At 49.9% G+C, this 26,210-nt stretch overlaps 2 protein-coding genes across 2 annotated transcripts; one reads left to right on the top strand and one right to left on the bottom strand.

Moving 5' to 3' along the window:
- Positions 1-870: 870 nt before the first annotated feature.
- SRP68 (signal recognition particle 68) lies at positions 871-15,706 on the bottom strand. The gene is made up of 16 exons (XM_040081846.2): positions 15,542-15,706; positions 13,503-13,569; positions 12,921-13,034; positions 11,830-12,025; positions 11,029-11,111; positions 10,704-10,813; positions 10,290-10,372; positions 9,914-10,054; positions 6,514-6,612; positions 6,164-6,228; positions 5,720-5,879; positions 4,973-5,067; positions 4,609-4,738; positions 4,116-4,191; positions 2,671-2,723; positions 871-2,243 (listed from the first exon to the last, which is right to left on the bottom strand). The coding sequence occupies exons 1-16, from the start codon at positions 15,687-15,689 to the stop codon at positions 2,016-2,018; spliced, it is 1,848 nt and encodes a 615-aa protein (XP_039937780.1). The 5' UTR covers positions 15,690-15,706; the 3' UTR covers positions 871-2,015.
- A 3,861-nt stretch (positions 15,707-19,567) lies between these two features.
- On the top strand, positions 19,568-22,048 carry GALR2 (galanin receptor 2). Its single transcript, XM_040081867.1, has 2 exons — positions 19,568-19,923; positions 21,267-22,048. Exons 1-2 carry the CDS (start codon positions 19,583-19,585, stop codon positions 22,039-22,041), a joined length of 1,116 nt encoding a protein of 371 aa, XP_039937801.1. The 5' UTR covers positions 19,568-19,582; the 3' UTR covers positions 22,042-22,048.
- Positions 22,049-26,210: the final 4,162 nt, after the last annotated feature.

Below are 26,210 nucleotides of genomic sequence, written 5' to 3'. Positions count from 1 at the left end.
AAGTGGCCATTCCCCTGGGGACGGTGTGACCTCGATCCTATGAGTGCTCGGGAGGCAAAGAGTGCTCAGTGTTCCTAATACAAACTACACGCCTCAGAGGTCAGGAATAAAACGTCATTGTTTTCAAATTTCTTATCTGCATCCAACTCATCAGTTATCTGTCAAAGGACATTTGGCAGAAAGAGACCAACTGCTCTTAGGTTTTTGTAACTGCACCTAGAAAGTGGCCACAGCAGGAGTTTCCCTGGAACCAACCCAGGCACAAGAGAGATCCGTGGAAGGAAAGCAGAGCTTGGTGCAAACCAAAGGAGAACATTTCTGTGACTTGATCCAAAAGCTGAGAAGACCAGCTCAGTGGACACAGGGCGAGCCTGGTCACTGTGGGCATTCCTTGCCTAAAAGGCTTTATGGGGAAGAGAAAGCTGCCAGTCAAGAACAAGTTTTCTAGAAACTGCCATCTGATTAATATTCTTCCATATTTCTTTCACCTGTACACTTCCCTTTCTTCTGTAAAATGCCCCTGGAATCCAGAGACAAAGGGAATTGGCTACAACACCAGAAATTCCCATTTTGTTTGCATGTTGCAAAAATGAAACAAGAAGTTCCTCCTCCTCCCACCTCTTTCTGAGCACACAGTCCTTCTGTACTTTGAGAACTCACAAATCAGATCAACTTGGAACAAAGCAAACATTCATATTAAAATAATGGGAACTGTTAATACCCCCCATTCATCTGACATGCACCTTGCAAGGAAAATCCCCATTACAACAAAAACCCAATAATTCAAAACAGTCCTTCTGTTTCCAACCTTAACTCCAATGCCTAAAAAAGGAGAAAAAAACACGAAGTCCACACAACCAGAACAAACTGTTGCTTCACCTGCCAGCTACAGGCTGAGTGAAAACTCGCACAGTGCTGGTTCCAAACGCTTTATTTAGGAACAGTTCTGCCCATGTGCTGTGGGGTTTTTTTCCTGCTGAAGTGATCACAATTATGAAATTATCTGCACTTTCAAAGTGCCCATCCCCATGGCACCTGGGTGCTTTATAAAAAACGCTGTCTGGCACGACAGATGAATTATCACACACAAACCTACTGGTCTTCTGTTCCTTATCCCTCATTTCAGGTGTAGCTACTGACCAGGAATAAGAAACAAAGCAGTAGATGAACTCCAGAAAAAGATCATCTTGTTTTCAGGCAAGGTTTAGATCAGAGACAAAACGAACACCAAGAGACCCAACTTCCCAAGAAGAGCACGTAGCTATTTCTAAAGCCACCCATGAAAGTGTTTTCCCAGGAAAATACTTTCAGGAATAGGTTCTATGCTGTATCTAGGTATTTAACCAAGTGTGTGTATGAATAAAGAAGCATTCTATTGGCCCAGAGTACAAATTCACCACCACAGCAGGAGTAACCATCAACAATTGATGTTTGCTACCCTTACTGATAAGGAAAGAGGCTCTATTTTGTCATTTCTGAATGTTACAGTCTTAAAAAATATAGAGAGTTCTGGGTTGAAGGGGAAGGAGACGTTTCCCCCTTTGCTACTGTTCCACAGCCATTGTGTGGGAGCCTCACCTTGCTGGTTTAGTTCTGCATCTACTTCTGCCTCTGTTTCCCAATTACACCCCAATTTCTAGATCAAAAAACCAAATTACAGTGTCAACTAATGGGGCAGAGGCAGGAATCAACTTGTATCTATGCTCTGGTCCATGGTAAGTAGATATGTATCAGCCCTGGACAGGCCACTGATCACAAAACTTCTCCACACAGAAAGGAATTTCTCTGTGCTCCAGGTTATTTTCAGCTATTTATGGTGTATGTTTGTTTCTGAGTAAGTGTTTGTCTTTAACAGACTGGGAGAGAATGTGTGTGCAGACATAAACACAGGAAACAGGGGAGAAGATGGCAAAACTTCCCTCTGTTGGTTTCAGGTGCAGGTATTTGTGTCCTAGAACCTCTTGGAGCTTTTCCTTCAATACAGAATAAAACCTCTGTTCCTCTGGGGGTCCTGGTTAACTTTTGAATCCAAAAATGCCCTTTATGTATCCTGTGAGGCCACTCTTGGCCTTCTGCTCCACCTTGTCCTCCAGAGGAGGGAAAGCAACATGGTTAAGGGCGAGGTCAAAGAACAAGGGTTTGCATGGAATGGGCTGGAATCCTGGTGGGAAGTGCACGAGGCTGACTTGCTTGCTGACCAGGGAAGGATCCAGGCAGAAAGTCTCAAACCGTTCTGAGAGTGGCTGCAAGAGACCGAGGCAGGGACACAAATTAAACTCCAGTCACATCGAAAGGGTCAAACATCAAACAGGACTGAACAGCAACTGAGACAAGAAAAGTTCAAGCTCCCTCGTGAGACCTCTGGAGACTGAAAATTATTTAATCTCCTGTGAAAGCGCAGCTGCAGGATCTCTGGAAAGCCCTCCCATGCGCAGAAAGAAAGCTAAATAAAGCAAGCTGCCACACTGGAAGCTGCAAGCAGCCTCCCAGCTCCTACCCCACTGTGTCAGGTACCTTCAGCACCAAGCCTAATAGGATCTCCTAAATACACCAGTCATGATGAAATCCTGATCAATGTGACATTTCTTGTGTTGTGAGACTCAGGTAACAGGACAAAGGTGATGGCCATTAAGAGCACAGCTGGAATTTGCCTGAGCTCTTGGCTCTTACCTTGCCATCCTTGACCTGAGATGGAGACTCAGTCTCATGAGGATCATTTGCATCTGCAAAATTGAACAAAAGGGGGTAAGAATAACAGGCTGGACCTTTGTGTAGAGTAAGATTGTCTCAGGAAGCAGCGGTGCTCCAAGCTTAGCCACGATCCTTGCTCTCTGGGATGCACAGGACACTATTTTCAGCAGAATCAACTTGATTTCTAAAGTAAGCACCACACACACTCATCTACAGCCAACACAGCCCTGCAGTGGTGCAGCTTCTCCCTCACACTGTCATGAGCATGTCTGGAAAGCAGCACAGATTTTGAGTGAAGCACCCAGAAAAAGATGATGAAAACACCCAAGGGGGTGTCTGTTAAAGCAACATTAAGGCAATGAAGAAGGCAACATACTCCTTGTCCTGGATTTCCAGCAGCAGGCACAGAAAAAAAAAGCAGCCCAAGAAATCACGAAGTTCATCTGCTGGAACCCTGGGCACTGAGAATTTCAGACTTTCTGTGCTGACAGGCACTGACCCCCAAGAGAACACTGCATTTGACCTGAGGCCTTGGAAGAGGCTTCCAAAATTGACAGCACTGGGATCATGGGTGTGGAGCTTGAATAGAAGTGTGTGATATCACATAGTGCAAAACTTAGTTTAATGTTTTAGAATATAGTAATATATATAAAGCAAGATGGAGGATTTAGGGCATAGGCTTAGTCCTTCTTTTCCACCTTCTTCTTCAGGGGTCTGGGTGGGATTTTGTAATTGGGTAGAAAAATCCACATTGCGGGCCACAAGTGGTTGGTTACTGGGTTAAAAGTAAAAATAATATAGGTGTCATCTCATAATTGGACAATTTGTTCTTAAAAGACCTCGTAGAGAGATAGAGACAGAGCCATGTTTCACTTTGTTAGCCAGAACTCACAGCTTGTGAGATTGTACTATAGAAAAGAATTAATAAACATTTCAGTCCAAACATGAAATCTGTCTCTTGAGCATTTAATCCTGACTCTAACAGAAAAAGAAGATAAAAAAGCCACATTCATCCATCCCTCAAAGTTCTATTGGCCAGGCTGACACTAACAGAGAGAACATCACTGCTCTCCCTCTTCTTAGTAGCTTGCCCAGCCAGGCAAAACTGGGATGAGTAAGGCTAAAGTATTTACAGCAAAAAACCAAAACACAAAACTGATCTGTGCAGGTTCCCAAAGTGGGTGCACATCCCCAGGAAGGGTTTTAACATCCCTGGGCAGAGAGCAAGATGCCAAGGCCCAGTCACTGCCTGCCTGCACTACACAGAGCTAGAGGCAGCTAGAACTGAGGGGAAAAGTTCCAGAGCATGCATGAATGGTGATGGAAAAACATTTGGAACTTCAGAAATAAATGGAATGAAATGGTTGCAGGGGCTTTAGTCAAGATATATTAGAGCAGAGTTCTAGTATAGCTGTGTTACTCACCTAAAATAGCTGCTGCTTGCAAGGAATACTTCTCTGCATTGACTTGAGTAATGAGATCCTGTACATCAGGCAGCTCCTAGAGCATTAAAGAAAATTATTTGAGAGCTTGAAATATGCCAGTCTAAGAGTCAAAGCAAAGGTAAAACCAGACAGAGTAAGAATGAAGAAGCTAACTCCTAGTGTTGATAAGCTTTCCCAGAATGGGAAAAGCTACAGCTTTGTGCTTCAGGCACTACAGGAGTTGTAGAAGAGAAAATGCACGGGTGAGAAAAAGTGGTAAATTGTTTTGGAGTTGGTGCAAATCTGTCCCTCCTCCAAGCAAGTGGCCACATGAAGTGTTCCCATGTCACTAGAAAGTCTCTACTATAATGAACATTACCCTTCTCCCTACTTAAAGATCACTCTTGAATTGTAATGGCCTGGCACCTAATTAACAATAAACAGTGGGACAGAGCAGCTTCATAAAACTTCAGCTTCAGGTCTGGGCTCCTACCTTCAAGCTGTTCCTGTGAGCTCCAGCTCCCGACTGAACCTCGCGGGCGTATTTCAGAACCCTCTCGTACAACACAAGGGCTTCACTCCATTTCTTTACCAGGACATAGGACTGAGCAATGAAGAAACATCTGCAACAGTCAAGAGAGCATTTCCTGATGTGTTTGTTATCCACACCTTTTGCCAACTGAAATGACTGACAAGAGGAGATATCCTTAAGTAGCAGTGAGCAGTTTCCCTTTAGGAACCAGTTTCAAAGGACAGAAGAAATTGCATCAAAGGCCTGCACAGCACACAGAGCTATGGAATTATAACCTTTGAAGGTGTTAGGTGTGCTAAAGGAAACCCGGCTGCTTCTCAGTCACCTGTAAGCTTTGTACACGAGTGTCTTCAATCCAACCTCCTTTTGGAAGTTCTTGTCCTCTTCTAGGCCAGGAAGTTGTGTCAGTTCCACAAGGTTCTGGGCAAAAGAGAGTCGGAATAACAAATGCAGGCATTGCCTTCCTCTGGAATCTGCTAGACTAAGAGAAAGCTGCCCCTTCTGACAAGTCAACAGAACACTCCCAGGGAAATAGTTTCCAGTTTTCTAATTATCAGTTTTCTAACCTTGTGAAGGACTCTCATTGAAACTTGTGCAAGCTGCCCTCAGGACAGACTTCCTGACACATACAGGAACTAGGACAAAGACTCCTTAGATTTCACATGAACTAATTCTTTCACAAGGCATTTCCCTCTCCCATTCACAACTGCTTCAGCTACAGGCTCCCTCAGTTAACTACAAAATTAAGGGAGAAACTGAGAACCTGCTTCTGAAGAACAAGTGTTTTTAGCTGCTACTTTCCCTGGCCAACAGAAACTGAGGCAGCTCTAAGGGTGCTGCACAAGAGTCAGCATGACTGTTTTAAAACTGATTAGAGCGCATGACAAAGGACACTCATTCAAGCAGCAGGTTCTGCTCATAACTAAAAGAGGTTTTTTGTGCTTCATGCAGATGTTGAGTATCTCTGAGGTACTTGAAGGTACTCAGCTGCTCTTCAGACTTCATGGTAGTTCACTCGCAGTGCTGTATTTCTACAATAACCTTTTGTACCAAAGTGTTTTCTCAGCGCTACCTGCAGGATGATGTCGTAGAGGCGGATGAGGTCCTGCGGCCGCGGCGAGCGCTTGCCGTCCTCTTCAGAGCGCTGCTGCTGCAGCAGGGCCTTCTGCAGGGACTTGGCCATGCTCTCGTTGCGCTTGATGGCTGTGGACAGCTTGATGTAGGTCAAGTAACTGCCAAAATAAAAAGAGAAATCCCATCAGCACTGTCAGAGCTACTTGGACATTACTCTATGTTCTGAGCTGGTAGCAGAAAAACATCTGGAAGGTCAACGTGAGAGTCTGGAGTAAAATGTTTATGAAGCTGCCTGAATTAGATCCTTATCTGTACAGTCATCCTTTGGGATCCCAGAGGGCCAGAACAAAAACCCCATAAAACAAAACCAAACAAAATTAAAATCTTGACATAAGAATGTGGCTTCTTCACACTGGCACTGGCAGCAATGTTTGGCTATTACCTGTGTAAGTACTGGATGTTGGACACCTTCCCAGAATCATTTTCCAGAGAGTGTTCTCGCTGCTTCTGTGGGCAAAGGAGACAAAGCACTGCATGATTTACTTAAAACTGGCAGCCAAGGGATGAAAAACACAGAACAAATCAAGGTTTGGGTAAGCCATGGAAGTCTCTGACAGACTTCTAGGCAAAAGAGGGAGGGCCTCTCCACTGCTATTCCCTCCCTTCAGTTCTGAAGAGAGTAAATTCAAATTTTGCAGCTCTTTATTAAAGAAATCCTAGCAAGTTTAACACTAAATCAGCCCCAAGGAAACACAGTGTCACTGGGAGTAGAAACTGATGTTTGCTGCTTACCTGGTCTGGTTTCAATTCTTCCCGAACAGCCTGAATGGCATCTCTGCACTCACTGAGTAAAGACTCAAACAAACGTTCTTTTGTCTCCTCATTTTCTGCCTAAGGGCAAAGGAGAGTCAAGAGAGATCAGAAATCAGAAATTGTTGTATGATGCACGAATTAACTATGGAGATTAAACAAAGTTTCTCCCATATTATGTCTTTAAGGCCCGTGAGTAGTTAGAACTCCAATCTGTGCCTGTCTGCATCGTATTCTTGGGGGAAATCTGCCAGAAATCCTGGAGAATAGGATCAGTGCTGAGAACTGCAGTGAAGGCCTAGCAGACACAGCTCATGGCCTCAGTCCTGCACCAGTTACCTTCCTTCCCAGAAACTCCCTTCCCTTCCTGAATGGCACCTGCACTGCTCTCTGAGCTGAGGCTGGACTGCACTGTGGGAAAGGCCCAGCAACAGAAGAGCTGAGCTGTCCTAAACTGGCAAATTACCAATGCAGACAGCTCTTGTTATGCTGATTTAATTTTTCCCGTGTGGTAAGAACATGCAGATGATTATCTTTCCTCCACTCCCACTCTAGCAATGCTCACAGTGGCAATAACTTGCTTGTTTAAAGCATTTTTTACAGTAACCCTGTATTTTAGCAGCAGGAGTGACCGAGTACTTTTCTGCTGTCACCATAAGTTTTGTTAAAAAAAAAAGTGAAATGCAGCTTTTGGCCTTCTGCTCCAAAACCAGAACTTGAAAACAAGCTTTAAAAGACAAGTTGAAGCCTGATCTCTACCTAATTTATTGGCATATCGTGTACCCAATTAAACAAGGTTCCAACCCCAAACTCAGCCTTTATTCAGGTGTTGAGAAGGAAACCAGGTGGAGATTGCAAGACTCACTGATTCAGTAAGAAAAAACTACTCAGAAGCAAAACTGAGCCTCAGTGATTGAAGGAGAATTCAAGCGCACCAGCACCATGTTCTACCGCTCCCATGTCATGTAACAGTGTAACATGAGCTTTGCTGCAACAAATTTGCAGTTGCCCAAAAGAATAAAAAACTGTCTAAAACCATGCCCTATTTTCTTCTGTGCAGCTCTACAGTCTCTGCCTCTCCACTTCCCACATTCACAAACCCTATCAGTAATTTTATTTTTACTCCCTCACAAAGCCTCAGGTATCCTGTGATGGAGGCGGTTTTTTGAGTTTGGGGTTTTTTTGCTTTTAATTTAAGATTTGCTGTGAGAATTTTTTAGGTGGGACTGACTCCTGAGAATTACCAGAGACAAGTCTGACTGCATTCTCAACCTCACCCAGAGCAGCACAGCAATTTCACTGTAAGCACAAAAATGAAAACAGACATGGCCAGATCATCATTCAGGCACAAACAGGGCAAGGGCTGGGCCCTGAAACGAAACAAAGGCTTTCCTTTCCGAGCAAAAACTCCTTAAGCTGATTCCATGCATAAATACACATGTTCTGATCTGGGAGATATCAGATCATAGGACTGAGACAAGTGCTACAGCTGGTGATTCAACTGTCCTGACAGAACTGCACAGGTTCATCTCAGAGGGTTCATGGAAACCAATCCCAATGAGCGCAATTCCACAAATGTGAAGTGCTCAGCTGTCAGGTTCTCTTTGGTCTAAACCACTGTGAAACGCCTCTGACAGTTATTACCACCCATTTTTTGCTGCAATCTAGAGATGAGCACAGAGTCCTTGAGGCAATACCAGGTTGGAGCACACCTGTGTCATGCTGCCCTGCAGCCTTGTCAGTTCAACCAATGGGCCCTCAAAGTGTTGCCTTCAAACCCATGAAAAGACTGACACAAGCAATTTTAAACCTGCATTCCTCTCTCAGTTTGGCTTACTTGTTCTGTTCCTCCCATTACCAATAAGGAACCAAAGGCAACAGTATAATTGCACTGGGAGACTCCATTTTTATACAAAACAGACTGGTTTTACTCCTAATTAAACCCTGCAGAGCACTGCTGTTACGTCAGGGTTTCAGCTCAGTGAAGGTGAGCAGAAAGGTGCCAACGACCCCAGGAAGCACAATTCATTCACCTGAAGCTGGACTGCCCATCACAGCTGACACAACTCCAGAACTGCTGCCAAAAAGGCAAGTTTTAGCTCTCTGGGAATGTAAATAGTGCTGCTGCATGTTCAGCTCTCACCAGTCCACTCAACTCCTCTGTTCAGTCAGAGCTTCTCAGGGATGCAAAGCAAGAAGAGAACAAATTCAGGCTGTTCTGTCACTACTATCGAGAGCAATTAAACTGAAAAAGTCCAAGTGTCAGCTGCCAGGATGGAAGTTAAAGGAGGGAACATTGAACTGAGCTGTACTTCCACCTGCTGGCCACACTTATGTGCGTCCCGAAACCAAATCCATTCCTCAATATCCAATTCCTAACATTATGCAGGTTTCCCACCCAGCCACATCCTGTTTATCCTAATCACACTCTTGTTACCACTGTCCCTTGCTCTGGTCTTATCCTTGTGTAGGGTTTTTGTTTTATCATTTCTATTTTTATTTATCATCTTATTCTCCCGGTGATAAAAGGTTATTAATTCTGCAAAAATCCTTTTTTTAATGGCAAGAGCTGTTACAGAAGATTCTCTCACCGCCTCTTCAAACTCTGAGTGTGTATGCAGCCAGTGAAAAGCAGGATACCTCATCTGGTCGTCAGTTCCAAGCAAAAAACTACACGTGGAAAACTTGGCCACAATACTAAAGACATGCATAGTATGTGCCACTGCAAATTCCAGTGAGCTGGACTTCAATGATCCTTGTGAGTCCCCTCTAACTCAGGATAGTCTATGATGCTGTGAAGTGTTTCAAAACCATTACATGTCCAATTGATTTACATCCTGACATTTATTAATCCACTTCCTGCTTTTGAAGATTTCCATAAGTCAGTAAGAGAATGGAATAGATCTCATAGCACCTGCTACACCTGGCTATTTGTTACTGAAGAAAACATGGTCAATATGTACTTTTATTTTGGCTACTTCTGAAGTGGGAGCATTTGAGCAAGATGCTTAAAGAAATTAGAAGAGCAATTCAAAACCAGTTACTCTTAAAAATGTAACCTTATTTCCAAGTGATGTACTAATAATAATGGTTATCACCCTGCTGCTGGAAGGCAGCACAGAATGTTCCAAGGAGGAATAACTCCGAACAGATCTCCCAGACTACTCCACTCAGCAGACTGTGAGAGCTATCCCCAGCTGACACTTCAGCTTTGGGTTATAATCAGTAATCCCCCACTTTTACCTTTAGCCTTCCAGCCCCAAGTTTGGGAAAAAAAAAAACCCCAAGAGATTACTCAAAAGCTTTTAGTTCAGCTACCAAGTACTGCACAGCAGGAAAGGGGATGGGTAGAAGGGCAGGATGGAGAGGGCTGCGGGGTTACCTGGGCGATCGCTGCCTCATTGTCAGCCAGCCCCAGCAGGAAGATCCTCACTTTGTCAATCTTCACTGGGACAGTTCTCCCTCTCCACTCCACCTCACTCATCGTGGCTGCCTGCTTTGCCCGAGTCTGGGTGATCAGTGCCTGCACAGAACACACTGAGCTTAGGAGCTTGAACTTAAGGCAAAACTCAACCTCCTGAATTCATGTTAGACTTGACTGCTTTGAAATCAAAGGGCTTTCTGGGAAAATGTTGCCTCCCACAGGCTTGCTTGCTCGCTTCTGCTCTGTTCTGGCTCTTCAATGGTTCGCTGCAGAAATATTCATGCTCAGCACAGTAATAATGAATATTTCAAGTTGAGGCATGCAAATAAACTACCTCCAGTTTTTCTGCAAGAAGACCTTCAGTGCCACCAGACCTCAGTCTCATCTGCATCAACTCGTTCATGGCAGACTGGTCACCTGAGAGAATCAACAAATTGAGATACATTTCCATCTGACTTCAAAATTACTTTCATATACAAAAACTAATCATTAGATTTTATACTGGCAGTCTAGGGACAAGCTTGCAATTCCATTCTGACGTCACAGGCAAGCTACCACAAACTGTTATTCTGTCTTTCTACACATAACCACGGGTGTTGTTGCAAAATGAGGCCCTTTCTGCATTGCTAAACTGTCCCAGAACAAGTGCAGAATTTGCCCCAAATATTATGGCCTCAGTGTCAGACCAGGGTTTAACTAAATCAATATTGATCTGCTGTGAAGAGATGAGGGCCCTCCCTTCCCTTACCAATGTTGTAGGCACAGTAGCGGATGTTGGGCGAGATCTCCTCCACACGCTGGTTATACAGCACAGCTTGTTCTTCTGTGAAAGCATTGGCCAGCTTTTCATAGATGGTCCTACAGCAAAGGACAACTATTAACACCACAGTGCGTGTCACTTGTGAGGTGCTATCCTAAGGGAACAGTTTGTATTTGTGCTCTGGAGGATGCTATTTCTTCAGTAGCACCTCCCAGTTAAGCACAATTAACTAAACGACTCACAGTGCTGCTGTACATAACTCAAGTGATCCAACACTATTTACTGAACAAAGCTGCTGAAGTGAGGGACTCACTTGCATTTGTTGAAAGCCTCCATTGCTGCCTTCCACTCCTGGTGCTCGAAGCGAAGCATGCCGGTGAGATAAGCCATGTATGCCTGCACACAGAGCGAGGGCAAGGTCACTTCCCCACCATCAACAGCCGAATTAGTGCCCCCTTTAGCAGGAAGGCTGCTGTGACTCCTGCACTGAGTGACTAAGCTCTGCCCTTTTCACTGGGGCTTCCCACAGAAGACAAGTCTGGATGACAGGCTACAGCTACCTACCTCTTCTCCTTTAAATGCCTCTGCTACATTTCTAAGGAAGCACAGAATCATAAAATGGAATCACGGAATGGAATGGGTTGGAAAGGAGCTTAAAGATTATCAAGTTCCAATCCCCCCACCATGGACAGGCACACCTTCCACTAAAAAAGGTTGCCCAGAAATTAAAGCAAAGATATTTCTTGGTTTTTATGCAATGGTCCACTGATGTCACAGAACTTTTTTTCCCCAGCAATATGCTATACAATGGCAGTTTAATTGACTGAGTACAGCATCGCAGCCCGTTGTTCAAAGAAGCCACAACAGTTGTTTCCTGTTTTCCAGGAACTGAATCCCCAAATCTTGCATTCTAAGTGGCTACTTCAGCACATTTAACAAAAAGGTAACTCAGGAGATAAGCAGCTTCTTGGGCTGTGTTGCACCATCTTAGTTGCCTTCAATTCTTTGTATTTTTCTAATCTATTGAGAGATAGTAATTATTTCTTCACCCCAAATTCCAAAGGTTTCTTGTTCAGCCTTTGCTGTACAAGAAGATGAAAGTATCAGTGTCTACCTGAGCTTCCAGCTTTGTCTTGGCATCCACCCTGTTGCTCTCACAGAGCCTCTCCAGCTCCTCGGCGTGTTTCACAGCCTTGCGCAGCCGCGAGAGCAAATGGAAGCGCTTGCGTGGCTCCGTGTTGGCCTCCTGCTTCAGCTGCATGGCATAGCTCCAGGCCCTCTCTGCATCCATCAGGATCAGCAGCAAATACCTGCAGGGCACAGGAGGGTCCATGGGACAATAATGACACTCAGACAAGAGTTGCATCATCACCTGTCAGTGGTGATGCATTTGGTCTGCCAAGTTCAGCAGCAGAAGTTCAGCTTGGCTAGCAAGAGGCAGATGCTTTTACTTCCTAAAGTTCTAAGCACACAAAGACTTGTTATTCCTGACTGGTTTCTGCTGTGTTTCTCACTCAGAAGTGTAATTACCCCACTGAGAACTAGGTATCATTCTGTAGTACCACAGATACTAGAATGACAAGGAATTTATCATTTTAGGCCACTCTTCAAACTAATTCAGTATGTTCTTAACAACACAGGTGAATGCAGCATCACGTGTTTTCCCACAAGAAAAGAAACAGGAAACATTTCAAGTATTCCTAAAAGATAGGAAGTGAGCCCAAAACCCTGGCTATTCTTCACATACTCTGTCAGACCAGCATTCTGTCAAATTTAGAAGATAAAAGCAAAACTTGCAGTGCAGTATTTCTGTTCAAAGGAAGGGATTGCATCTCCAACCACAACCTTGCTGGCTACACCATTTACATCACCAGCATTCCCATGGCTACCTTCAACAGACCTGAATAAGCATCTTCTCTTCAAAGTCACAGGAATTTACTGATTATGAGAAGAATCCATTTTAGCAACTATGAGGAAAGAGAAGGAACAGGCTGCTGCTGCTCCTTCTTCTCCCACTGGTTGAAGCTGGATCTGAGCAGTATCTCTTGCACCTGCACAATAGCCTGAACTTTTATTAATACCAACAACACACATGTCTGAGAAGAAATGTTTTGGATGATATTGCACAGAACAGCTTTCTACCTGAAACAGAAATTACTGGAAGGAAAACTCTTCAGTAACATAGCGAATTCTCAATTCCATTACCTGTTGTCTGAGAGAATCTCTTCAGTTACTTTCTTCCCAGTGAACTTGTGCCTGTTGCCCATCTTGAAGTTGAGGGTTTTGCGGAGCCGCCTCAGCCTGCGGGAGCAGTAACCCCTAAAAAAAGACAACCAAAGGACAGCTTTGCTTCTGCTTACTGCTCTATCCAAATAGAAAATCAAAAAAAAACCCTAAAGGCTGTACCAGGCAATGTTTTAATAATTAAAACTCCATGTGTGACATAAGGTAGAAACAAGGTAAGAAGACAAGTAGTTACTCATGATCTTGAAAAATCAGGGTGACGTGCTCATTACTAACTGCTTTATGTGTGTTTATTGAACACGGAATTCTGGAGGAGTACAGTGCCTATCAGGAGATGTGAGCATAAGCTCCTGTGGGCAGTGGAGATGGAAGAGCCCGTCTGCACAGCCACAGCTCAGTACAGCCAAGGGAGATCAGCACACAGCCTCACGTGGAACAGCCATGGGTATTGACCTGGCAGATGTGTCTTTTATTGCCTGCTACAGGGGGGTTACACTTTAAACGAAGTGAGGCCAAGGCCCAGGAGCAGCTCCCAACACTAACCTGTACCTCTGGAAGTCCCCATGCCTCAGGCCGTGCTGCTGCTGCGACTCCTTCACGATCTGCAGGACTGCGGCTCGCGTTAAGGCACACGCACAGTGCAGCTGGCACCAGCTCCTCCTCCCACCCCAAAATAACAGCAGGGAACCCCAGAGATCCCACAAGACAAATGCACTTGGAATGGTGGGGCACCCCAGAACCTCCTAAAAGCAGAGAGCTGAGGGAGCTGATGGTTCTAAAGCACCTCGAGTCCATGGCTCCTCTAGAGCTCCTGACTGTCAGCAGAGACCAAGACAAACCTCAGGCACCTCCTCCTACAGACATCCACAGGGGTGCTGCTGTCACCAGAGCTCATTCTGGGACAAGCAGCTGTGCCAAAAGACCCATCCTGACTGCCCCAGCCTGGCTAAAGGACCTCCCCAACCACGCTTGTGACAGTTTTGTAGGAAAAACTGAGGCAGAGAAGCTTTCCTGCCCTGGAATGTCCCATTCCTCAGGAAAAGGATAAAGACACCCTGAACAGAATCACTGCAGCCTTCATAGCACAGCTTCCACAAACAAAGTGCCTTCTGAGTACAGAACCTCATTGAAAGAGCTGTTGGAAATAACTCCAAGGCTGGTTTTCTCAATTTTTCAGCACATTTCTAGTCTTGCTGCACATTGCTGTGACAAGCATCTGTGACACCAAGCACTGCCCTGTGACCTGGGGCACCCTCCCCCCATCGCTTCCATCCAGTCTCTGCATCCTTCAGTGTATTTGCAGAGTTCCTGTACTTCCTTTATTCCCTCAGTTATTCCTACCAAATAAAACCATGCCACATTTTAGTAAATCTAATGGTTTTCATTCAGTTTACAAGGCAGGCTATTTTGTGAAATAAAATCTCCACCATACACAAGAAATCTCTGTGCTTTATGTATTCATATCCTAAAATTTCCTTTTCAAGCTTCACCAAGAAGCCTTTAAAGAAAACCCACAACACAAAACCAGACTGTACAACAAAAGAAAAACCATAACTATACAGAAAACCCACAACACAAAACCAGACTGTACAACAAAAGAAAAACCATAACTATACCTAAAGAACCCACCAAACATTTAAAGCTTAAAATGCCAGATGTCCATCAAAGTGTTTTCTTGGGACTACACCTAAGAGAAAGTCTCTTAAGTATTAAAACCTTGCACCAATAGTTACTACACTGAATTATTCTATATTTGCAGAACACCCAAGTCGGACTGCAATGTCCCAACACAGCCCTCCTCATCCCCGCTGTCTACACAAGATTTTTTTCAGACTCTCTTTTATCCTGCACAATTAATTGCTGAATTCATATCCCCTGAACTTTTTTTATTCTCGCATTGACTTAGACATTCCCAACATTTCCAGGGCAATTGCTATGTCTGCACCTTACTCGACAGTTACTAACTACACCTGCCATATGCCACGTGTAAAACTGCAACCTGATTTCCCTCGGGTTTCCCTCTGACCCAGGAGATAAAATTCAGCTCTATCACAGCTGTGCAGCTGGACTGGTTTCACATCGAAGTTTCCCCTACAAAACCTCCCCGAGCTTTACATGCCGAGATTTCAGAAACACTAAATCTGCAGGAGCCAGTCTGCCACCTCAATGCACCTGTTAAGATTTTTTTTTATGTATTACTCCTCAGTTCAAGCTGCAATATCACCACAAGTAGCTCACGGGTGACCTGCTCTTACCCTAAAGCACACGGCCCAGCACACAGCTCCGCTGTGGAAACTGGCGCCAGCTGCCAAGCGGTTAGCACAGGTAGATCGTAATTCCACAAATCAAGAAAGCCAGGCTGACCCGTTTTATCCAAACCAAACGCTCACGCAGGCCCAGGCCAGCACCGCCCGCATCTCCGGGGTGCCCCTGCACGGGGCCCGAAGCCGGACCAGGGGCAGTCCCCGCCGCCCGCCGTCCCAGCCCGCCCGGGCCCTGTGAGCCCCGCGCTGCCGCCACGTCCCCCCGCCGCCCACGGGGCCGGGCCTGCCACGTCCCCCCGCCGCCGCTGAGCAGGATGCTCTCCAGGCCCAGGCTATCTCCGATGCCTCCGGGCTGCGGCCCCGCCGGCCGCTCGTTCTCCTTGTTGTCCTTGCCGTCCTTGTGGTCCTTGTTCTCCTCCGCCCCGGCCCCGCGGCCGCCGCCGCCTCCCTGACGCTCCGCCGCCATCTTGCGCCAGGGCTGCGGCCGCGGTGCATCACGGGCCGGGGAGCGGCGCGAGCGGCCGCGCGGGGGCTGCCGGGAACGGGGAGGACCCGGGGGGAGCCCCTGAGGGATAGGGGATCGCGATCGATGGGGGATCGCGATCGATGGGGGATCGCGATCGATGGGGGATCGCGATCGATGGGGGATCGCGATCGATGGGGGATCGCGATCGATCGGGGATCGCGGCAGCCGCCCGGGCTGGGCCTCAGCCGGGGTATGGGTACATCCCGGCCCTCCTGCCCGGGTCCCGCCCATCCATGCCGGACTGAGTCCCCCAGCTCCGTCACAGTTCTCTGCCCCAGCGCCACCCCCCAGTGCTGAGCCCAAAATCAGCCCCAAGAGTCACCAGCCGCAACCCTGCCCCGCTCACCCACCCCAGAACTGACCCTCCCTACCCCAAAATCAGCCCTCAGGGTCACCCACACAACCCTGCCCTGCTCACACACCCCAGAACTGACACCCCTACCCCCAAATCAGCCCCCAGTGTCTCCCTTCTCAATAGTGTCCCACTCATTCCCCTCAGCCAACCTCCAAATCAGCCCCAGGGTCGTCCCCCCCCACCCCGAGCCCCCCGAATCCCCTAACCCAGCCCAGGATGACCCCATACCTGGGGAGGCTGTTGCTGCTGTCCCTGCCCGGTGCTGTGGCAGTCCCGGGGGAGCCTCTCCATCCATCCCTTTGCCCCTTCCCGGGATACTGCGAGCTTGCTGCTCTGGGCAGCCCTTCGGGACAGGGGGTTTAAATTCCCCTGGGCTAAGCACTAAAAACAAAACCTCCCACCTTCAGCCGCCTTAACCCCTTCGGGCTGTGCTCCTGGTAAAAGAAGAGACTGCAGATATCTCACCTAATCCTGGAGCTATTTCGTGGTGTAAGCACTTAAGACCAGGTCCTTTTGCACATGGGTTGAACACCTCATTCGGCACAAACACCAAACTTAACTGAGCACTTAATTGTAATATTTAGATAAACTCTTATAAGTACAAACTGCTCCAAGAGCTGCTCACACCGGGCTCATGCCCCCAGACCCATCTTTGCCAGCCCTGGGCTCTGCCTGCCTGGCTGCACTTTGCTGTCACACTACAAGAAGCAATTTGGCTCCTCTCCCCTTCCAAGGGCTCAGCTGTGACCTGCTGTTCCTGATTTCAAACTTCCCCTTTTCTCTCATAGACAGCAAAGCTCAAAGCGAAAAAAAAAAAGAAATAAAAATCAACTATGCCCTCAAGTTGCAGCTTTCTGTGCAGATCTTTTACACTGTCTGCTCCAGGCTCCAAATGCATCTCCCAGGGATTCATTCCCTATCTGAACCAAACGTGCTTCAGGATGATGCTGAACTAAGCAGGCACAGCAATTAAAGCCTATTTTACAAACAACAGCACCTCTCTTGCAGCTGTGGTGGTTCAGACAGGCTTGGGTTAGGCTGGCACAGCAGCACCCACCCACAGGTGCCCCAAAAAACACCCTAAAGCACCTATTCCAGTGTCAGAACAGCCACCAGGTGTGGCACAGGCACATTTCTGCCACTTTCTTGTACACTGGCACAAAGCTTTGCCGCTCCTCTGGATTCCTCTGGAATCTGGAAATGGGAGGATAAAACCATCAGCCACCGCCTGGGTGTGTGAATTCCTCCAGCAGAGCTGGCTCTGCTCTCCCCCAGGGCAGGGGGACAGGAGGATCACTCAAACCTGCAGCCCCTCACAGAGCAGAGCCTTGCAGCGAGGCTGAGGTGTCACAGGGATTGCTGCAGAGAAGAAATCCACAGAGTTACAGGCTCCAGGTACTCACATCCCTCTGGGGCTGGGAGCCCCACAGCGAGCATTTTCCTATTGATTTTGGCCAGAGGATCTTGTTTTGGGGGATCTGGATCATCCTTCTGCACCCCCTGCCCAAATAACCCATCTGTGTCTCAGGACAAGAATATATTTTGCTGCTGTTTGTTTTTATCCTGCTACTCACGAATTTTACTGTTATTTGGGAAGAAACTATGTGTTTTCCCTCATTGTTCTTTTTAAAATAATCTTACTCTGCAGCATAAGGGTGGACCTGACCTCTCTGCAGGCTGACCAAAGCTCCTGTGACACCACCAGTGCCATCCAAATAGCCTGTGGTATCTGACAACACAGGACAGGTCCCACAGGGTGAAACCTCCCTGGAATTGAAGCAATTCCCACATGGTGAAACCTCACTGGGGCCAGGCTCTCCCCAGGAGTTGTCCCAGCAACTCCATGGTCGTGGCTGGGGATGTGGCATGGAGTGGCTCCCTGAGGGCATGTGGCCAGTCTGGGATCAGGAGAGCAAGGCAGAGCTGTGGTCTGTGTCTCAGCAGCTCCTTGAGCCCTGTGGAGTGGCCGATTTTCCCCTGTGCTGCTCCTAATTGCCTGCTTTTCCCCGTGGGATGTCATGAGGAGCACGGAGCATCCTCACACCAAAGGCATCTGTTCGCTTCCCCACACACCTCCTCCAAACGGGAGCTGGTTTTGTGGGGATCCTTGTGAGCAGCCGAGGGTGAAAAGGGCTTGTGGTGGCAATGTCACAGGGCTGTGAGTGTCCCCAGAGCTCCCAGCACAGCAGGCTCAGCTCTGAACCCCCACTAAGAGAACTGAGAAGCTGTGGAGTGAGTTACTTACAGGAGTAATTGCTGCATTAAATATTTCTCCCTCCACGGGAGCGAATCAAGGCAGGCTGGTGTGGGGTCAGACAAAGAGTCCTTGGAGAGCTGATTGCACCAGTCGGTCCCAAGACTGCAGGACCAAAAATGCAATTTTGCAGGAAAGGAAGACACGGCATGAAAAAGATTTGTTCTCGCTGCAATGTATCGCACTGCTCTCCCAGCCATGGGGAGAAATACTGTCTCTCCCCAAAACCTGGGCTCACCCCGGGTGTTCTGGCATGAGGATTTATCTGCCCGCTGGACAACGCGAATACATTCACAGTCAGAGCGCTCCCATTCCTAAAATCCAGCCCTGCAGCGCCTGGGGTTGAACAAACCCTCTTCTGGTGACCACTGAAGGGGGAGATGATAAGAAAACTCCCGTAGGCGCCTCAGTTTGGGTGTCCAGCTCCCTTTGGGGTGCCCAGCTCCCTTTTGGGGTGTCTGGCCCCTCTGCCCCAGCCCCTCCCGGGGAGTAACAGCACTGACTGACATTTTACCCCACCCCAGGCCCTTCTGCCGGGCGGTTCCCCGAGGGGAGCGGGGTGGGGATCCCCTCCCCGGGGCGCGATGCGCGGGGCCGGGCGGGAGCCGCGCCCCGGGGCCCCCCCGCTCCGCCGGCGCACGGAGAACGCCGGAGCCGCCCCGCCGGAGCCGCCCCGAGCGCCCGCGGGCTCCCGCAGACCCGGAGGAGGTGAAGGGCGCCCGGCTCCCCCGCTTCTCCCCCGCACCCCCTCCGTCTCCCCGGCGGGACCCCCGCTCGCTCCCCATGCTCCCCCTTTCCCGTGCAGCTCCCGTGCGCCCTCTGTGCGCCCCTTTTACCGTTCTCCCCCTTCCCGTGCATCCCTGGTGCGCTCCCCGCTGTGGTCCCCTTGCACCCTCTTTTCCCGTGCGTCTCTTCTGTGCCCCCCAGCGTGCTCTCTGTGCACCCCCTTTCCCGTGCAATCCCCGCTGACCCCTCCGTGCGATCCTTTTTCCTTTGCATCCCTGCTGCACTCCCCGCTGCATCCCCGGTGCTGTCCTCACTGACCTTTCCCTGAACCCCTTTTCCCTTTTCCTCCCTTGCGTGCTCTCCCTGCACCCCGTTCCCCGTGCCATCCCTGGTACACCTCACACTGTTCTCCCTGCGCACCCCCTCACCCTGTGTGCCCCCCTAGTGCCTTCCCCACGCACTCTCCCCCCTCCAGCCCCTGTCCGTGCACTCCTGGCCATGAACGGCTCGCTGCCGGGCTCCGGGGGCGGCTGGCAGCCCGAGTCCGTCATCATCCCACTCGTGTACCTCGTCATCTTCCTCGTGGGCACGGTGGGCAACAGCCTGGTCCTGGCCGTGCTGCTGCGCAATGGGCAGGTGAAGAACACGACCAACCTCTTCATCCTCAACCTGGGGGTGGCCGACCTCTGCTTCATCCTCTTCTGCGTCCCCTTCCAAGCCACCATCTACACCCTGGAGGGATGGGTGTTCGGGCCCTTCATGTGCAAGGCCGTCCACTTCTTCATCTACCTCACCATGTATGCCAGCAGCTTCACCCTGGCCACCGTGTCCCTCGACAGGTAGGAAAGGGAATGGGGGGGGGGCGCTCCCTGCACCCTGAGGCTCCCCTTTCTCTGGATCCCTCCGGGGCAGAGAGGGGACAATATCCCCTGGAGCTGAATCCTGACTGCTGTGATCTCCCGGGGCTCCTGGGGGAATCAAGGAGCATTTCCCTGTTGGTGTGGGCAAGGAAGTGCAACCACCTAGCATGAGGTCCTGCAGGGGGCTGGATGGGGATCCCTGGCCCCAGTGCCCAGCTGGAGGAAGCTTTCAAACCCCAAAGCTGTAGGATTGGGATATATCCATAGGCCTTGGCAGTGAAGTGGGGATGAAAAATGAGAAAGAAGCAAAGGTCAGCCCCTGTGCTGCTCTGGCCTTCCTGGGATGCACGGAGAGAACCCCTACCCTCCCAACAGCCTTCAGCAAAGCAGGCAGACCTTGAGAAAAAAAAACCCTCTGGTATGTTTGAGCAGAGACACTGATTTTGCCACCCTCCCCTTCCATTATCAAAAAGCCCCTTTCTGTCCCGGCGCTGTCCCTTGTCCCAGTGATTATCCCAGTCCATTCCAGGGTGGGTTTTGCTGGGAAGCCTGTTGCTCCTGCCTGTGCTTTACCTCAGTCCGTGCCTCTGCAAGGGCGGTGAGTTATGACCCTGCAGCAAGCAAGAGGCCAAGAACTCCTGGTGCTGCTCCACTCAGTGCCCAAAACCTGTGAGACGGGATGTGTAAAGTCCATATGCCAGTCCCCTGGGTGGCCCTGGAGCCTGGCAGGGTATGTCCTGCCATCCCAGCACAGCACTGGCTGCTGACAGCACCCCCAGGAGCTAAAGCACTCCCAGGGGCTGCCTCTCCCCCTGTATCCCACAGAACAGAGGGAACAGATGCGTTGAGCAAGGGAGGGCTTGCACAAGCCTCAGATCTGGGTGCAATTAAGGGACCAGCTAATCACAGAACTGAAAAGGGGTGGTGTGCTCCCTTGTGTGCCAGTACAAGGAATGCTGTGCCTGGGGATCCTGGGCGCTTGCTTCTGTCTTTGTATCCTCACTGCTTCAGTCACTTGTGCCAGACTGCGATGGTCGAGTGAGGGCCTGCTGGATTAGGGAGGGACAGAATGGGATTATCCCCATTGTCCCCACAACCACTGCTAAGAGCAGAGGGTGACAGGACAGGGTCAGGGAGAGAATCTTCCTCAATCCTTTGTGCTGCACAGGGTCCCTAGGAAGCACCAGGAATCGGTTGTGTGACTAACTGCCCTGGAAAGCTCAAATCCATAATTTCTGCCCTCTCTCCAATCTGCCCCTGGTGATGCTCACCTGGTGCCCTCCCCAGGACGGCAGCCATGTCCCTCTCCTTTTCCCGTGCAGGTATTTGGCCATACGATACCCCCTGCACTCCAGGGAGCTGAGGACACCCAGGAACGCCCTCCTGGCCATTTGTCTCATCTGGGGGCTCTCCTTCATCTTCTCGGGCCCTTACCTCAGCTACTACCAGGAGTTCCAGCTGGCCAACCTGACCGTCTGCCACCCCATCTGGGAGATCTCCCAGCGCAAGGTCATGGACATCTGCACCTTCATCTTCAGCTACATCATCCCCGTGCTCATCCTGAGCCTCACTTACGTGCGGACTATTCGCTACCTGTGGCAGTCCGTGGACCCTCTCCAAGACATGTCGGAGTCCAAGAAGGCCAAGAGGAAGGTCACCAGGATGATCATCATTGTTGCCGTCCTGTTCTGCCTCTGCTGGCTGCCCCATCACCTGGTCATCCTCTGCATGTGGTTCGGGTACTTCCCCCTCAACCACTCCACGTACGTGCTCCGCATCCTCTCGCACGTCATCTCCTACGCCAACTCCTGCGTGAACCCCATCGTCTACGCCCTGGTCTCCAAACACTTCCGCAAGGGCTTCAAGAAGATCTTCAGCTGCCTCCTGCACAAGAAGGCAGCGCACAAGGTGCACGTGGCCCAGGCCGCCAACACGGTCAGCACGCTGGAGGTGGAGCTCAGTGAGGTGACCCAGCTGAGCGAAGCCCTGCCCGGCCGCTCCGCCGCGCGCTGCAGGGTCCCCGCACAGCCCTGGGCGCAGGCAGAGCTGGTGGGACAGCAGCAGAGAGCAGATGGCTCCTCCACCACCTTCAGCTAGCAGAGCTTCCTCCCGCCCCACGGCTTTGCAGTGTCCTGGGGCTGGGCTACGTTCTGGGTTGAAATGGGTCCAGTTGAACGCTTTTCATTCAAATGCATCCAGATATCATAACCGTGATGCTGCTGATACAAACTCAGCCAAGAACCAACCAAAGACAGGATTTGCTTCCACCAAGCACTTGCTGAGAGCAGAGAGATCAAACCCAAAAATCCACTGCCATGTGTAAATACCTGTTCTTCTGTCATGGATGGACTTACTCCCTGTCACATCTACACCCAGAGCCTGTGAAAAGCTCTGGCCCTTCCAATCAGCACAGCATCTGGAGTTAGTGGGTGCACTTTTAGGGACATTTGGAAAGCCTTTGTTTGTTTGTGCCCTGGTTTAGGAGCTGCATCCCAGGGCAGCGCTGGGCACAAAGCCATCTCCAGTAGGAAAATCCAGGAGTGAAGCACAGAAGGTCACCAAGGACCAAGGGGAGGAAGGTTGTTTGCCAGGGAAGGACAGTCCACGGTACGGGAAGGATTTTCATGCCTTTGGACAGCCTGGGGACAGCTCAGCATCTCAAGCAGGCGAGGTGCTGGTGGAGACAAGCAGGACACTGACACTGCTTCCCTGGGACAGCCAGGGCTGTGTGAGCCAGGGAAGCCTCAATAAATCCCCTCCACCCCACCTACTGTGTCCAGCTCCTTTGAGAAGCCCCACAGCTGCAGCGGAGGAGAGGCTGGGGGGTGGTGGGACCTGCTGGATGCAGGGGAGCTGAGGGGGGGGTGGAGGATGTGGGTGATGCTCGAGCACGTCCCTGGAGGGGGGCACAGCGGCACGGGAATGTCACTGCACCCGCTGAGTGCAGCTGCCCACAAGAGGCTGCTGTGATTCACACTCCCACCTCTCAAAGCTGCAAAGGCTCCAGGGGTGCCTGAGCTCTGTGACTGCCACCAGCCAAGGGCTTTAAGTGAAGACTTTCCTTTTCTTCCCCAGAAGAGCATCACCGGACTAGGATCAAGGCACTCTTTTGAAAACCCCGTGGCAGAGCACGGCCAGAGGGGGTGGCAGGAGTGCAGGGGAGCTGGGATGAGCTGCGCTCTGCATCCCTACAGTTCCCAGGTGTGTACCCCAACAGCCCCCATGAAGGACATGTCTCTATAAACTGCCATTACCGAGGCTCTAAGTCTGTCTGCACAGATTTCACTGTTGTGACTCCCCACAGCAGAGTTCCCCAGGACTGGGATGGGTACTTCTGTCCAGGACATCAGCTCTCCCTGGGGTTCTAGTCCTGACACAGCCCTCTTCCACCCAGCCCCGGTGCTTGGCCTTATTTTCTTGAGAAACTTTTGACTGTAAAACATGTCTTTTTCCCTGCTGAGTGTTATTATAACCAGATCTTCCTCTCCTCAACAGAGAGGGTCATAAATTGGCCACCTCCTCCTATCAGTAATGGTGATATTTAGTCTAGTCCTGTACCCGGCATAAGTCACAGAGAGCAGCGTATAAGCAGCTCCATTAATTACATCTGCATTTATCCCCCTGCTAAACCCTTCACAGCCAGAGAAAACATTGAAGCAGTTGCACAAACACAGCTAAAAGCCTTACTACCCTCATGCCTTCGTCTGCCTCTGCTCAGAGAGTTACAGGATCTGACTCCAGTGGATCCCACACACACTGAGGGGCTCAATCCACTCTCCTGGACAGTTATCAGCTCACCTTGGGGATGGAGGTGTTGGCCCACCAAGGGCACTGCCCAAGGGCACAGGTCCCTGTGCTGGCATGGCAGGGGTTGCAATATCCACATGGATTCTGCTCCTCCATCCATCCCACCCCAGCCCTTCTGACAGCCTCCCAAGTGCATGGCTGACCCTGCCCTGCTAACTGCTCCAGAGCTGCCCAGCCACAGCACTATCACTTTCAACATGTCCCAGGACACCCTAACTCAGCTCCCAGCCCAACACATCACCTTCTCCCAGGCTGTGGGCACCACTGGCACCTGCTTATTTCTGGCCACTGTTCAGCAGTGAGGTTCCAAAAGGTGACAGCAGGCTGGGGGCAGGCTCTGCACAGCTCCCAGCCTGGGGGGCTGCACTTCACTGCTGCCTCCAGCACCCTCAGTTCCCCTCTGACATGCACCATCGCTCACATGGCTGCTCTCACCCTCTCCAGGAGCAGAGGGGGGCTTGGTGATGGTCAGACAGCAAGGTCAGGGCTCTGCCTTGTGACACATCCAACACCTCTCCTCATTTTATGGATCCTCACCCATCAATTGGCTCTCACTTGTCTGCAGGCTGTAAGAGTGAAGCCTGGGCCAGATCATTACACTGTTTACAGCAAATACAGAATTACAGGAAAAAACCCCCCTCCAGCTTATCTGACACTGTCCCTGCTCATCTGAGGAGGCAGATCACCCTCACACCCAGCCTGTGCCTTGATGAGCCCTCCAAGGGCAAATACATTTTGCTGCCAACACAAAACTATATAGGGAAATTACTTTCCCCCTCATATAACAGAGCGTATCAGGCCCAGATGGAAAAGACAAGAGCATCAGCATCTGCTGACACTCAACATGCTCCCAGCTGAGAGAAATGGGCTCCTGGTCAATTCCCTTGAGAGGTTTTATTTTAAATTAAGAGCACTGCAAGTCCCTACGTTCCAGTGAAAAATTAATAAAAGCATATTTAACTGGAAGTGAAAAATGGATAGGCTAAACTGAGCTCCCATCAAACCCAAGAGTGGGCAGGGAAATGAGGGACACTTGGCTGAAACCTCAGTTAGTGCGAGCTTTCCACACAGATTTATCACTAGGGTTAGAGAAGTTATTTCGGTTTGTGGGGTTTTTTTTCAAATACTTACTCTGCTAAATTTGCTCTCCAGTCTGAGGAGGCAGCAGGTAGCACCCCCAGACCCTGGCACAGCCCCCAGCATGGGCTGCTGGGCAGCTAAAAAATTAACAATGGAGAAATGGGGCTCTGGCCCCAAAACCTTGGAAATTAGACACGTTCTCTACGTCAGGACAGAATGGGAGGTGAGGGAAGGGAGTCAAACGCCACAGGAGCCTTGGGGGAAGCAAAGGGGGAGGCAGAGGGGGGTTTAGCCCCATCTGTGGCCCCTTGCCATGGTCTCAACACAACTCCAGGCTCCAGTCTCAGGGCTCAGCTTCGAGAGGGTCAGACTGTGCTGGCTGCCATTGTCGCTCTTAATTAACATGTTGCAAACACATTCCTTACCATAAAAAGCCAAGGAGCACACGGAGCCCTCCGCTGACACTTCACAGTGTTGGACACGAGCTCAGCCTGGAGGCTCCCCTGCTCCCACCCTGAGGAAGCGGTGGCTCAGGAAGGAATGTGCTGCTGCTCCCAAAGCAGGTCTGGCCCCCCACATTCATTCCCTGTGCAGGGGAGAGGCAGACAGTCAGGGAATGCTTAGAGCCAGGCTGAGTGGGAGACTGGATTTAGGGAACAGGGACCAGGTGGCTCAGCTTTCTCTTTAACTCAGGGAAATGAGGGTCTTGATTCCCACCTGGAAGCAGCAGAAATTACCTGTTCCCTCAGGGAATCACCACCTCAGCTCCTCCTCACTGCACAGATATCACCAAGCCCAGCTCTCAGCCCCCAGCAGCCTCTTACCCCCATTCCTTCCTCCAGACTCAGCCAGAGCATCCCTGGGGTAGAAACAATGCAGTGAGCTACTGGTGCTGGAAATGGAGTGACCAGGAGGGAGCAGGGTATTTTACATCCCACCTCTGGCTGCATCTGCCCCCCAGTCCTGGTCTGGTACAGCTTTCCTGGGGCAACAGACTGACAGCAAAGCCCACAAAGGCCTCTTTTGGTGGGGGCCAAAAGAGCCTCTCCCAGAGCCTTCGGAGAATAGGATGTGGCCCCACCCCAGATCCTTGAACAATCTCATGCATTTTCTTTGGGCTCCGGTTGGCACAAAAGCATCAGCTCAGGAAGGATTTCAGCTCCTGCACCCTAAAGCTCAGGTGCTCCAGTAAAGCTGCAGGCAAAGCTCCCCCTCCCCTCTCCTGGCTTTCCCTGCAACCGTGCTGGGTCAATTGCCTCACCCTGGGATCAGTCGCAATAAAACGTGTTTTACAGCTCGACATGAATTCCACACACTCTCCTCAAGAAAGAAATTCATATCAGACTGCTGCAGTGTCAAAAACAGATCCAGAAAGATGG

This window comes from Hirundo rustica, chromosome 18 (genome assembly GCF_015227805.2).
Source record: "Hirundo rustica isolate bHirRus1 chromosome 18, bHirRus1.pri.v3, whole genome shotgun sequence".
Classification (NCBI taxonomy): Eukaryota; Metazoa; Chordata; class Aves; order Passeriformes; family Hirundinidae; genus Hirundo; species Hirundo rustica.
This window is presented reverse-complemented; position numbering and strand designations above follow the sequence as displayed.

Bases quoted from the DNA above. Each gene is read 5' to 3' on its own strand.
- SRP68 (XM_040081846.2), bottom strand. From the start codon at position 15,689: ATGGCGGCGGAGCGTCAGGGAGGCGGCGGCGGCCGCGGGGCCGGGGCG. The intron at 5,068-5,719 runs GTAGCGCTGAGA...TCTTTTGCCCAG, and splicing joins TCTACGACATCATCCTGCAG to AACCTTGTGGAACTGACACA. The intron at 4,192-4,608 runs GTAGGAGCCCAG...TTAATGCTCTAG, and splicing joins CTCACAGGAACAGCTTGAAG to GAGCTGCCTGATGTACAGGA.
- GALR2 (XM_040081867.1), top strand. From the start codon at position 19,583: ATGAACGGCTCGCTGCCGGGCTCCGGGGGCGGCTGGCAGCCCGAGTCC. The intron at 19,924-21,266 runs GTAGGAAAGGGA...TTTCCCGTGCAG, and splicing joins GCCACCGTGTCCCTCGACAG to GTATTTGGCCATACGATACC.